Below are 13,692 nucleotides of genomic sequence, written 5' to 3' on the forward strand. Positions count from 1 at the left end.
AGCATGTCATCAACGTTACAAGAATCAGGAAGAATCTCCCAGGAAAAGGGAAAACCTGCAGGCTGGGCAAGCAGCTCACCTTACTGCTCAGGGCTCTTATCAATCATGTTTTACAACATGCTCATTATCTCATAGGGTGTCCGTGGGGAACCATGGGGCAGAGAGGATAAATATGTAAAAACTCAGGTGCTGGGTTGCAAAGTGTTTGAGCAGAGATCAATAAAACTTAGAATCGGATTTATTTTTCCAAAGCTGCCTAATGAAAAATAAAATTGATTATAAAGTTAGGACTTGGGAATGAACTGCAAAGTCAATAAATTTAGGGTTCCAGCTTCTCCCCCCACCTCCCCTTAACCACTGAAAAACAGATTAATGAAAGTACGATTCACTTGAAAGATAAGTCACTTCGTTTTAGGAGTATTTCAGCAAGATGGATCGCCCTGGCATTGTAACATAAATTTGCAATCAACCCTATTGATTTGTTAATGCTTCAGAGAAATATTGTTAAGATTGATCTCAATCTGGCCTCCCAGGTTGCCAGAATTGGGATTTCTCCTGCTCCAGCTGGGGACTGGTGCAGTCCAGGCAGCGCTTTCCTCTCTGGTGGCTCTGAGGACCCACTGGAGCTTTTTTATCACTATTTTGGTACTCAGGGAAAAGTGGGGAGGTAAAACAACTTGACAGTCTTGGGAAAAGCCCCTGGGGAGAGGTGGCTGGGGCACGGAGTCCTGTGAGCCTCCCACCCCTGTGACACTGCTCCATCCTGCCCTCGTTGTCCCTCAGGCCCCAAAGAAGGAGCTGCAGAACGGGGTGATCCGTGGCTACCAGATTGGCTACCGGGAGAACAGCCCGGGCAGCAACGGGCAGTACAGCATCGTGGAGATGAAGGCCACGGGGGACAGCGAGGTCTACACGCTGGACAACCTCAAGAAGTTTGCACAGTACGGGGTGGTGGTGCAGGCGTTCAACCGTGCGGGCACGGGGCCCTCGTCCAGCGAGATCAACGCCACCACGCTGGAGGACGGTAAGCACGGCCCAGTGACAAGCCAGGTCCAGGTCCCACCCAGGGCACCCTCAGCTGATGCCCATCCCATCACACAGGTCTGGGGTGGTGGCTGTGTGCGCCCTCACAGCTCCCTGGGAAGGGACCAGGAGCACAGTGCTATCAGGACACCCGTGGCGCTGGGCTTGTGGCGAAGCCAAAGGGTGCAAGGTGGATTTTGGCACTGCTGAAGTGCCAGGCAGGTTTCCATCTGGGACACAGTCACTGATGGCCTTGGTCGTTTTAAAAACAATGAGGAAAAGTTTTGCAGTGCGTTTGCTCAGCAGTTTTTCATACTTAATTAAGGCTCTCGTTAGCCTGTCAAGCCGCCATCGTTTTCTGGCTGCATTAGCACTCCTCCCGGGGTATTCAAGGGCCCCTGTTTTAGCAATAGTGTCTTTTCCATAATTATATTACCTTCATTTTGTTCAAACGGACTATCTGTATTAGTTTATTATACTCTGTCCCTAATTACATGGTGCTTATATTTTTGCACCTAAGTAATATGAAACAATAATCATTTTCAAAGAGGATCGTTACGGTGATGTATTATCATTTAAATGCTCATAAAAATTAGAGTTACCTCTTGCGGGGCAATGGGATCTAATTACCTCGCATCCAGCCAGCTCTCCCACTCTCCCCTCGCTGGGAAGCATCCTCCCTGTCACCACCAGCACAGGGTTCACACCCACCTCGCTGGCCCAGGAGAAGGAAAACTGCACATTGGAGGCAGAGCCCTGCTGGGCAGGACTGGCTGAGGGCTTCCAGCAGCACAGTGGGGTTTGTGTGGGCTCAGTCAGGGTGGCTGTGTGGGACACAGCTCCTTCAGCCTGGCATCTCCAGCCTCCTGCTGATTGTCCTCCTCATCCCTCCCCTCCCTAGTTCCCAGCCAGCCCCCCGAGAACGTGCGAGCCATCTCCATCACCTCAGATGTGGCCGTGATCTCCTGGTCGGAGCCCCCGCGCAGCACCCTCAACGGGGTGCTCAAGGGCTACCGGGTCATCTTCTGGTCCCTCTACATGGATGGAGGTGAGCACACCTGGGGAGCGGGTGACACTGGGGACCTGGGGGGCACAGGGGCTGACGGGCCCTTGTCCTGCAGAGTGGGGCGAGATGCAGAACATCACGACCACGCGGGAGCGAGTGGAGCTGCGGGGCATGGAGAAATTCACCAACTACAGCGTGCAGGTGCTGGCCTACACCCAGGCGGGTGACGGCGTCCGCAGCAGCGTGCTCTACATCCAGACCAAGGAGGACAGTAAGTGGCTCTGCCACCCCCTCCTGCCAGGGGCCACAGCGGCTGCGGGGGCACAGGGGAAACCCTCCGTGTACAGCCATGGGCAGGGCATTTCCCTTTCCCTTTCTTTCCTTTTCCTTAAGTGCTGATATTTAAATATTTACACCCCGCCTGCCCTACTTTAATGCCATTAGCTCGCTAGCAGAGCATCCCTGGGCCTGTGTCCTAGGAAGCGCCAGATGCTGGGAGGGAGGCGCAGCTGGGCAGGGTACGGCTGACAGATTAAGGAGATGGCCATTAAAAGCCAATCATGATTTCTAAAGCAGAGCTTGGGCTGCAATTAACCCTCCTGCCTCTGGCTCAGAAGGGGACCAGAGCCACCCGTGGAGAGGTGTCCTGCAGACAGACCCGTCCCTGCCTGTGTGTGACACCACCATCGCAGCTGCTTCCCCGGGTGTGGCTGGGATGCCAGCCCCACAGCAGGGTGCTGTCACATCTCCCAGCTGGGCAAAGACCTTGGAGACCTCCTGGCACCAGCTCTGCCACACTCTCCCTCCTCAGTTCCAGGTCCCCCGGCTGGGATCAAGGCTGTGCCGTCCTCTGCCAGCAGCGTGGTGGTGTCCTGGCTGCCGCCGGCCAAGCCCAACGGCATCATTCGGAAGTACACCATCTTCTGCTCCAGCCCCGGCTCGGGGCAGCCGGTACGGGATGGCAACGGGGCTGGGAATTGCCACAGTGTGCCAGGGAATGCTGAGCTGGCCAAGCAGGAACGGGAGGGAGAGCTGATGCCAGGCAGCAGCCGCAGCAAAGACCTCTTGGGGAGCACTGCGGAATTGTCCAAGGGCATCCGTGGGCACTGTGCAGCGGGGAATGGTCCCATCTTCTCTCTGTTCCCATTCTTTGGCATCTGCCCTGCTCAGCACTTGCTCCAGAGGGGGAAACATGCCAGCAGCTGACCAAAAATGAAATAGAAATCCAACCTGGCCCCATCCTTCCTTGGTGAGGGAGAGGTTGATGGGAGGTCTGCAGACTAGTGCTTATCAAAAGCTCCTTCTCAAACTCATTTCACTATCTGAGCCTCTGGTTTCCAGGGCAACATAATCTTTTCATCAAAGCAACTGGTAAAACCGCTGGGATCCGATATTGTTTTCTTGGCATCTTGTCAAAACTGTCATTTGGGTAAAAAAAATTATGTATACTACACAATATTCATATAGGTGTGTCTGCTTTGGGGTACACTCACTTCTGTGTCCCCGCAAGGGCACACGTGTGCCGACTGTGAGCACACAGGTACCTGCCAAGTCATGTTTTAATAGACCCATTCTGTGCCACGGGGGTCGTGGAGCCCATCCCTGCCCGCTGCTGGCATGGTGGCACAGCCGGTTGGCAGCCCTTCCCTCGTGGCATTCTTGGGGCAGGGTGACTTTGTCCCCGTTGTGATGGGGACTGTCCCCGGTGCTTGCAACAACCAGCCCTGTCTACAGGGTCACCCCAGGGCTGGGGCAGATGCTGTGGGCAACGAGGTGACCCCACGTGGGTTTTGGGGACCCCCTTGGCCTCTCGTGGGTTTGGGCCATCCCAGCTGGGGTTGGCTCCAGGCTGGCGCTGCTGCAGCTCAGCAGTGCCAGGGCAGCGTCCTTTCCCGGGAGCAGGGATGCTCAGCCATCTGCTCCAGGGCTGCAGCCCGGCTCCCCGGAGGAATCACGACACCAGCCGGCTCTCCCCAGCATTGAGGGGTGTGAGCGGAGCCGAGCCGCCGCTCTCGGGATAAACCCGCGAGGGACTGTGGGGTCTGCACTGAGGGCGATGAGCTGAGGGTCTCACGGAAGCTTCCCCTTCTCCTGTGTCCCCCTCCGCAGGCTCCCAGCGAGTACGAGACCAGCCCGGACCAGCTCTTCTACCGCATCGCCCACCTGAACCGGGGGCAGCAGTACCTGCTCTGGGTGGCCGCCGTCACCTCCGCCGGCCGCGGCAACATCAGCGAGAAGGTCACCATCGAGCCTGCGGGCAAAGGTACAGCCTGGGGTCCTGCCAGCCTGGGGGGGACACCCCCGCTGCTGTGCCCTGCCCTGCGGCCCGCATGGGGATGACTGGGTGACCCTAGGGCAGAGGAGGGGCAGCACTGGGGTCCCGGGTCTCCTTACACCTCGGGGGGTCTGTACACCTCGGGGGGCCAGACCCCCAGGCTGACCTCCTCCTTGCCCCCCAAGCCCCCGCCAAGATCATCTCCTTTGGAGGCACAGTCACCACGCCCTGGATGAAGGACGTGAGGCTGCCGTGCAACTCCGTCGGGGAGCCCGTCCCTGCCATCAAGTGGACCAAGGACAGGTATGGAGGGGGCTGCCAGCCCTGCTGGGGGCTGGTGCCAGCCCTGGCTGTGCCACACACGGCTGATGTGCCCCCTGTCCTCCTGGCAGTGAGGACTCTGCCATCCCGGTTACAGTGGATGGCCACCGCCTGATCCAGGCCAACGGGACACTGGTGCTGCGCTCGGTGAAGGCCGAGGACTCCGGCTACTACACCTGCACTGCCACCAACACCTGGGGCTTCGACACCATCATCATCAACCTGCTGGTGCAAGGTGAGCATTCCAGCTCTGTGCTGCCCTGCACGGACACACTCCATCCCCATTCCCCAGGCTCTGTCCCGCACCAGGGGCTCCTGCTGGCCCAGGCACGAGTGCGAAGGACCCTTGCCACTTCTGGGGGCACAGTTTGGGGCACTCTGCATGTGTGAGGTGCTCATGGGTTTCCCTCCTCCCTAGTGCCCCCAGACCAGCCCCGCCTGACCGTCTCCAAGACCTCGGCATCGTCCATCACGCTGGCCTGGATCCCTGGGGACAATGGGGGCAGCTCCATCCGAGGTAGGGCTGCTGCGGGTGATGGGGCTGCTGTCAGCAGCTCATCCCAGAACCACAACTGGTTCCATTCTCATGGAACGTATTTGCAGGCACACTGTGCCATGTTTTTGTATCTGCACCTCAGTTTCCCCCTCTCCAAAATGCCTCAGAAATGCTTCAGAGTAAGGGTGATGGCTCTGAGCTCCTAGCAGGGGCTGCCAGCCCTGATGAGGGGTTTGTCAGGTGTTTTGGACAAGCTGCAGAGACTGATGCAGCTAAAGAAGGGCACATCACTGGGTGCTGAGGGGGTGGTGGCCAGGGCCAGCCCCAGAGCCGCTCCATGTCTCCTGGCATTGGTGCCGCTCTGAACCCACCAGAGCAGGAGTTGTCCCACATCCCTGACAGGCTGGGGGCTTTGGGAGGGCTCCAGGAGCATCCCAGCTTTCCCAAGTCTCCTTTCTGCTCTGATTCATCTCATGAATTATAGGTTGAAACAGCTGCGTGTGGAGGGGGGAGCGGGGAGCGAGGAAGGAGACCTCGCTTACAATTAATTAAAAGCATGAAAGTAATTACAAGCAAATCTCCCCAGCCAGCAGCCTTTCACTCCAGCGGACTCTGTTGATAAATTTGGTTATAATTGGATTAGAAATATTAAAAACACACCGCATGTACAAAATAAATAAATAAGCAGTGGCAGGCATCAGGGTGGGTGGTGTGGGGGTGTCAGGGCTGGTGTTGACTCTGCTGGAAATCAGATGCCCATGGCTTTGGGAAGCTCCTGGTGTCACCATCCACAGGGAGCCCTTGGTGGTGGGAAGGTGTGGGAAGTGTCCCCACTGCTCTGCCTGAGCTGGAGCTGGGTGTTCACAGAGCTCCTTCACCTGAACCCTCTGGCATTGCCACGGTGGTACCTGGGTGTTGGCACGAGGGCCATCCTGCCAGCCCTGCCTTGTGCAGCTCATTATGCACACAGCAAGGCAGGAAGCCTACTCTTCCCTGCTATTTTTATTTGAGAATTGGCTAAATATCCTGCAGAAATAGCCAAACCTGTCACTGCATCAGGAAAGTTTGGTCAGCACGGCCAAGGCAGCAGGGATGGGCTGTCCCGAGGTGCCCCAATGCCCTTGGGGCTGTCCCTATGTCCCCTGCTCTCCCAGGAAGCCCAGACCAGCCATCTCCAGGTGCCTTGTTGATGGCAGCGTAACAGGTTTGCTCATCTAGGACACAGTGTGCTTCCTAATACTCCTCATCACGGGAGAGGAGGCGGTCTGCAATGACAGAAGCAACTTCCCTGCAGCCTCCCAAGGGAGCTGCTTAATTCCGGCTTTCCCTTTATAGCCTCACACCAGTCAATCACAGCGTGTGCTCCCATGTGGAAATGAGCAGTGGGGCCATCCTGGGCATGCTGGGGGCAGGCAAGGTGTGACCAGGGATGCTGGCAGAGCTCTCAGGAGGTTCTGGGTGTGCCCACGCTCCTCTTGTCTGTGGCTCCTGCCTGGCCCTGTGTGGTGAGCACAGCAGGCAGGTTCCACCACTGCTCATGAGCACAGAGTAGTACAGGAATTGGTGTGTGATGGGTGCCCTGGCACTGCAAGGCTGTGCTGGATGTGGGCACAGGCTTTGTGCCAGCCATAACCTCTTCCCCTCACCCATGTGCCCAGAGGTGACCCCCTCCTTGCTCCCACAGGCTTTGTGCTCCAGTACTCGGTGGACAACAGCGAGGAGTGGAAGGATGTGTTCATCAGCTCCTCGGAGCGCTCCTTCAAGCTGGAGAGCCTCAAGTGTGGCACCTGGTACAAGGTGAAGCTGGCGGCCAAGAACAGCGTCGGCGCCGGCCGCATCAGCGAGATCATCGAGGCCAAGACCCACGGCAGAGGTGAGCCTGGCCCGTGGTGTCCCTGCCCGGCCACGGGGGTCCCCTCCCCATCCTCCTGACAGCTCCTGTCCCGCAGAGCCTTCCTTCAGCAAGGACCAGCACCTCTTCACCCACATCAACTCCACGCACGCCAGGCTGAACCTGCAGGGCTGGAGCAGCGGGGGCTGCCCCATCACCGCCATTGTCCTGGAGTACCGGCCCAAGGGCAACTGGGTGTGGCAGAGCCTGCGCACCAACAGCTCCAGCGAGGTGTTCCTGACCGAGCTGCGCGAGGCCACCTGGTACGAGCTGCGCATGAAGGCCTGCAACAGCGCCGGCTGCGGCAACGAGACCACGCAGTTCGCCACGCTGGACTACGACGGCAGTGAGTGGGGACACGGGCTGGGGGAAGTGCCACCAGAGAGGGGGGTCCCGGCACGCTGAGTGCCCACCCGCCTCTGCTCTGACCTAGGCACCATCCCCCCGATCAAGTCTGCCCAAGGGGAAGGTGATGACGTGAAGAAGCTCTTCACCATCGCCTGCCCCGTGATCCTGGCCACGCTGGGAGTGGCCCTGCTCTTCATCATCCGCAAGAAGAGGAAGGAGAAGCGGCTGAAGAGGCTTCGAGGTGAGATGGGATTCAGAGGCACAGGACACGGGACCCCAGATTGTGTTCCTGGGCTGTCTCATTGTGCCCTAAACTGCTCTCCTACAAAAAACTTCTTGGTTTTTGTGTCTCCTGCACAGATGCGAAGAGTTTGGCAGAAATGCTGATCAGGTGAGTCTCACATCTGCCTGTGGCTGGGACTGGGTGGGTAGGCAGGGAATAGGTGGTGCTGGGGGTGGTCGTGGCTGCTTTTAAGCCCGGGTACAGCCCTCACTCAGTTTCAGATCTCACACACACACCTGTGAGCGTTCTGGCAGTGACTCTGTGGCACAGCAGCCCAGTGTTGCTGGCTGCTCCTGCCTGCTCGAGGGTCCCAGCAGCCTCACTGGAGCTTGCCTGGGCAGAGCTGAGCCCCGGGTGGGCTGGCTGGTGGCAATCCCCAGCCCGGGGCAGGCTGGAGCCGCCGGGGCTCTGTCCGGTAATGGGCGGGTCTGCGTCCCCTCTCACCTCACAGCAAGAATAACCGCAGCTTTGACACGCCGGTGAAGGGGCCCCCGCAGGGCCCCCGCCTGCACATCGACATCCCACGGGTGCAGCTCCTCATCGAGGACAAGGAGGGCATCAAGCAGCTGGGTAAGCTCAGGCAAAGCTCCCATGCCCTGCTGCCCCAGAGTGCTGGGGTCCCATGGATGGACTGTGGGCCAGCAGGTGCCTACAGTTCCTGGCCAGGGAGAGGTCTGAGCTCCAGCTCCCTCCCACAGGGGATGACAAAGCCACAATCCCGGTGACCGACACGGAGTTCAGCCAGGCAGTGAACCCCCAGAGCTTCTGCACGGGCGTCTCTCTGCATCACCCGGCCCTGATCCAGAACACGGGGCCCCTCATCGACATGTCCGACATCCGCCCTGGCACCAGTGAGTGTGTGGGGCTGGGCTGGCTGTGCTGGGTCTGTACACACAGGGCACGGCTGGGGGAACTGTCCTCCAGCACTGGCTGTGCCCAAAAGCAGCTGCTGGGGGGGCAGAAGGAGTAGGCTGTGCTCCAGGGAGAGGGGAGAGCGTGTTGGGGGTGAGTGGAAGGGACCCACCATGACTCTGCCACCTTTGTACCATAGACCCTGTGTCGAGGAAGAGCGTGAAGTCTGCGCACAGCACCCGCAACCGGTACTCCAGCCAGTGGACACTCACCAAGTGCCAGGCGTCCACCCCCGCACGGACCCTCACCTCGGACTGGAGGACAGTGGGCTCCCAGCACGGCATCACCGTCACCGAGAGTGACAGCTACAGCGCCAGCCTCTCACAGGACACAGGTATGCAGGGCCACCACCTCCCTTCCTGCTGCTGGCAGCAATCTGCTGCTTTGGGGTGCACAGAGACCCCAAACTGTGAGTTCAGGGTGACTGCAGAACTTATCAGTGGGATTGTGGAGCCATGATTTGGTGGCTTTGAGCAGCCAGGGCCTTGCCCAGCTGTGGAGATACAGAATCATTAAAAAACAGAGTGGTTTATGTTGGAAGGGACCTTATTGCTCATCTTGTTCCACCCTTCTGCTAGACCATTTTGCTCTATGTCCTGCCGAACCTGGCCTTGAAGATGGCCAGGTGTACCCCAGCAGGGACAGCCTGGGCGTTCCCATGACGTGGACAAAGGCATTCCCATGCCAGGGAGAGCTCTCAGGTGGGTGACACCTCCTCTCCCCACAGACAAGGGCCGGAACAGCATGGTGTCCACGGAGAGCGCCTCGTCCACCTACGAGGAGCTGGCGCGCGCCTACGAGCACGCCAAGCTGGAGGAGCAGCTGCAGCACGCCAAGTTCGAGATCACTGAGTGCTTCATCTCCGACAGCTCCTCGGACCAGATGACCACGGGCACCACAGACAACGCCGACAGCATGACCTCCATGAGCACCCCGTCCGAGCCCGGCATCTGCCGCTTCACCGCCTCCCCGCCCAAGCCCCAGGACAGCGAGCGGGGCAAGGGCGTGGCCGTGCCCATCCCACACCGCGCCAGCAAGAGTAGGTTCCCATGGGCTCTCTGGGGGTCCTGCCCTTCCTCAGCACCCCAGAGCTTCCCAAAATCCTTAGGAGGCCTGCCCAGTCCTGTATTCTTTGGCATTCTTGGTATTTCTCCCCGTGCTGTAATGTCCTTTCTCCGCTGATTAATGTTGTTCCCCATTTCTTGGTATTTCATCCTTTCTTTGGCATTCCATCCATTCCTTGGTATTCCACCCAATCTTGGGTATTTTTTTTCCCAGTTGCTTGGTATTTCCCCCAATTCTTTAGTATTCCTTCCCATACCTTAGTATTTTTTCCCCTGTATTTCACTGTTCCTTCCCATTTTTCAGTATTCCTTCCTATTTGGTAGCATTCCTTACTGTTCTTTCCACATCCCTCGATATTTCCTCATGCTTTTTTTAAATTATTTTTTCCCATTTTCAGTATCCCTGGCTATTCTTTACTGTTCCTTCCCATTCTTTAGGATTCCTTCCTATTTGTTTGCATCCTTACTCTTCTTTCCTCATTCATTGATATTTTTTATTATTTTTGGTGGTTTTTAGTGTTCTTTTCCATTTTTTGGTGTTCCATCCCATTTTTTATTATCCCTGGCTATTCTTTACTCTTCCTTCCCCTTCCTTAGTATTCATTACCATTTTTAATACCCATCAGTATTCCTGGTTATCCCCCCCCCATTTTTCAGCACTGCCCCAGACCCTCAGTACATTCCCAATTTTTGGTGTTCTCAGTATTTCCCTGGCTTGTTTTGAGTATTCCTCAGTGTTTATCAGTATTTCCCTCCTGCTTTAGTGTTCATCAGTATTCCTTTGTATTCCTTGGTATTTCTCCCCTATCTTTAGTGCTAGAACCCCAACAATCTCCCACCCCCATGAGTTTTATTACCTCAAAATAGAACAACACCAGGAAGAGATATTAAAAATACACAGGTGGGAATCGATAGTTAATTTATTTACTGATTATATAACACACAAAATAATGGGATCATCTTTCTCCTCAAATTGGACCACATATTTTTATGGCATAGTTTAGGTAGCACAGAGTGTATTAGGTATAACATGGTTGTAACCGTAAAAAAAAGGAATTTACAGAACCTATAATAAGGCATACAAGTTTTAAGGCAATAGTGCTATAATAAAACCAATATAACACCTGGAAGAGACAATATAATAACATTATTATATATCATATAATTATATAATAAATAATATTTTCATTTTATTTTATAATTTAAAAAATTCTAATTTTATAATTTTTTTATAATATTTATTATATATTCTATAATTTTATATATTTAACTATATATTTTATATGTTTATTTCCCAATGCATACATTTAGATAAAATGAATTTATACATAAATTTTATATTCTTAATATAGATGTTATATATTTATACATAAATTTATATATTTCATTTAGCAATTTCTATATTTCCACACAAATATATAAATTTATACATTTATATATAAGTTTATGTATATTTATATGTAAATTTTTATATATTTATATATAGATTAATGTACTTTTCTATATAGAAAAGGTTTTATATTTTATTATAGAAATTTATATGTATTTATATAGAGATTTATGTATATTTACATAAAAATAATATTTATTATATATATTTCTAGTCTATTTATAATATTTATTTTATTATATAATATTTATTTTATATAAATAATGCTTCTATTTTTAATACAAAAAATGCTTCTATTTTTAATACAAAATTGTATTAAATTTTTTTAATACAATAAAATTGTATTAAAAAATTTTAATACAATTTTTTGTATTAAAAATCATAACTCCTAAAATTGAGGTAGTAATACGTATAATCCCATATATATATTAAAAAAAAAAAAAAATATTATATATATATATATATATATATATATATAATTTTGTGCTGTATCCTATTAACACCACTGATCCTGCAAGACATTCTCTCCACATCCTGTGAAGAGAGGAACGTGCCCTTACAGCACACACTGCACAATATATACAATTAAAGGAGCAATGCTCTATGGCTAGAGGTGTTATATATTGCAAATATAAAAGGCAAACTAATAATAGGCCTTTACATCTATGGACATATAAATCCTTAAATTAAGGCCCTACAGCTGGAGGTGGTGCTGTAGAACACAAAGGGAGCAGTGATAGAACAGAAATAAAACCCCATAACACCGATAGCAGCCAATATAACAACAGAGGTTATCCATACATGGACATAAAACCCTAAATTAGGGCACTAACTATGGATGATGCCATAACACAACACAGCAGCCTCTGTGGTTTATGGCAGCACAGCCACTCACCTTGGCAGAGTACAGCTGGGTGCAGGACACATCCCTCTGCTGGGTGCTGGCACAGGTGGGACACAGAGCACAAGGAACGTTCCCCCGTCCTTTACAGAACGGGGTCTGTGCCTGTCCTGTGTCAGAATTTCAGCATCACATCGTTATTTTTATCATTATACAGTGTTACACTGTGTATTCAGCATTACTCACGTTATAACATCTATCACTGTACATTTAGCGTTATAATTAACAGATTACATCATGATACATTACAGGACATTGTGTACAGCATTGAACGCTGGAGCTTGACACATCCCAGGCATGGTGCTGTGTGGAGTGGGACAATTTTGGGATGACTATGTGACACATTCTTTATAGCACAGCACATTCTCTACAGCACAACACGCTCTCCCTCTACAGCAGGACTTGTTCTGTGTAGAGTAACATGTTCTCGATAGAACAACACGTTCTCTGTCGCCCAACGCATTCCCTGTGGCACAGGTTCTCCATCGCACAGGTTCTCCATAGCCCAACGTGTTCTCTGTAGCACAACACGTTCTCCATAGAACACGTTCTCTGCAGCGCAGGTTCTCCGTAGAACAGGTTCTCCATAGCCCAATGTGATCCCTGTAGCCCAACATGTTCTCCACAAGTCCAATGTGTTCTTCCTAGCCCAACGTGTTCTCCACACCACAGGTCCTCTCCATAGCCCAACTCATTCTCCATAGCCCAGCGTGTTCCCTGTAGTCCAACGTTCTCCATAGCCCTACTCATTCTCCATATCCCAACTCATTCCCAACGTGTTCCCTGTAGTCCATAGTGGTCTCCATAGCCCTACTCATTCTCCATAGCCCAGGGTGTTGTCCGTAGCCCAACATGTTCTCCGTAGCCCAGTTTCTCCGTTGCCCAACACCAACACATCCGTAGCGTGGGGGTCAATAGGGTCCCTGCAGAGCCTTACCTGCCTGCTCTTCCCTTGGCAGGTGACTACTGCAACCTCCCGCTGTACGTCAAGTCGGAGGCCTTCTTCCGCAAGCCGGACGCGCACGAGCCGTGCCCGGTGGTGCCGCCGCGGGAAGCCTCCATCCGCAACCTGGCGCGGGCGTACCACGCGCAGGCCCGGCACATGACGCTGGAGCCCGGCGCCAAGCCCCTGGGGCTGCCTCCCCCGGCCTCCGCCGCAACCACCTTACCTCAGAGGACTCTCCCCATGCCCGGCCCGGCCGGCCCCGCGCCAGCGCCCGCCGCCGCCCCGGCTCCCCCCGTGCCCACCGAGCCCCCTGTGCCCGCCGCTGCCGCCGAGGCGCGGGTGCCCACGCACTCCAAAGTGGGGGGCTCCAGGGACTCGCTGCTGGAGATGAGCACGTCGGGGGTAGGCAGGTCTCAAAAACAGGGGGCCGGAGCCTACTCCAAGTCCTACACGCTGGTGTAGGGCCGTCGCCGGATGCTGCTCGTTTCCCCGCGCCGTTTATATTTAATTAACAAACTTGTACATAACGGACTCTTTTGTATAAATGAAGCTATTTTCTTCTTCTCCGAACAGAAAAAGAAACCAGGGCACAAAGAATTTGATGTTACAGATTTAAAAAATATAATATATATGTAAACATATATATATATTTCACATCATTTTGAAAGGGGCACAAGGAAAGACTCAGCGACTTTTTTTTTTTCTTTCTCTCCCTGATCTTGTCGGTGGTTTTAAAAAAGGAACGTCTCCGAGACATTGCATGCTATTTTACTGTTCTGAAAACAGCAGGAGTTGCTTCAATTTGCAAATGCTTATGTGTTAATACCTTTTTCTAT

The 13,692-nt window shown here is 53.1% G+C and overlaps 1 protein-coding gene across 1 annotated transcript in view; it reads left to right on the forward strand.

Annotated features, from left to right (window-relative positions):
• Nucleotides 1–13,318, forward strand: part of DSCAML1 (DS cell adhesion molecule like 1) — a 94,412-nt gene extending 81,094 nt beyond the window's left edge. The window contains exons 17-33 of the mRNA XM_030233488.2: nt 784–1,024; nt 1,925–2,071; nt 2,145–2,300; nt 2,841–2,980; nt 4,139–4,292; nt 4,490–4,607; nt 4,697–4,860; nt 5,044–5,142; nt 6,806–6,994; nt 7,071–7,358; nt 7,446–7,601; nt 7,721–7,751; nt 8,095–8,213; nt 8,342–8,494; nt 8,695–8,889; nt 9,283–9,594; nt 12,870–13,318. Coding sequence (XP_030089348.2) covers nt 784–1,024; nt 1,925–2,071; nt 2,145–2,300; nt 2,841–2,980; nt 4,139–4,292; nt 4,490–4,607; nt 4,697–4,860; nt 5,044–5,142; nt 6,806–6,994; nt 7,071–7,358; nt 7,446–7,601; nt 7,721–7,751; nt 8,095–8,213; nt 8,342–8,494; nt 8,695–8,889; nt 9,283–9,594; nt 12,870–13,318 — 3,111 coding nt within the window. The remainder of the gene's footprint in view (nt 1–783; nt 1,025–1,924; nt 2,072–2,144; nt 2,301–2,840; nt 2,981–4,138; nt 4,293–4,489; nt 4,608–4,696; nt 4,861–5,043; nt 5,143–6,805; nt 6,995–7,070; nt 7,359–7,445; nt 7,602–7,720; nt 7,752–8,094; nt 8,214–8,341; nt 8,495–8,694; nt 8,890–9,282; nt 9,595–12,869) is intronic.
• The last annotated feature ends 374 nt before the right edge of the window (nt 13,319–13,692 follow it).

This window comes from Serinus canaria, chromosome 24 (genome assembly GCF_022539315.1).
Source record: "Serinus canaria isolate serCan28SL12 chromosome 24, serCan2020, whole genome shotgun sequence".
Taxonomy (NCBI): Eukaryota; Metazoa; Chordata; class Aves; order Passeriformes; family Fringillidae; genus Serinus; species Serinus canaria.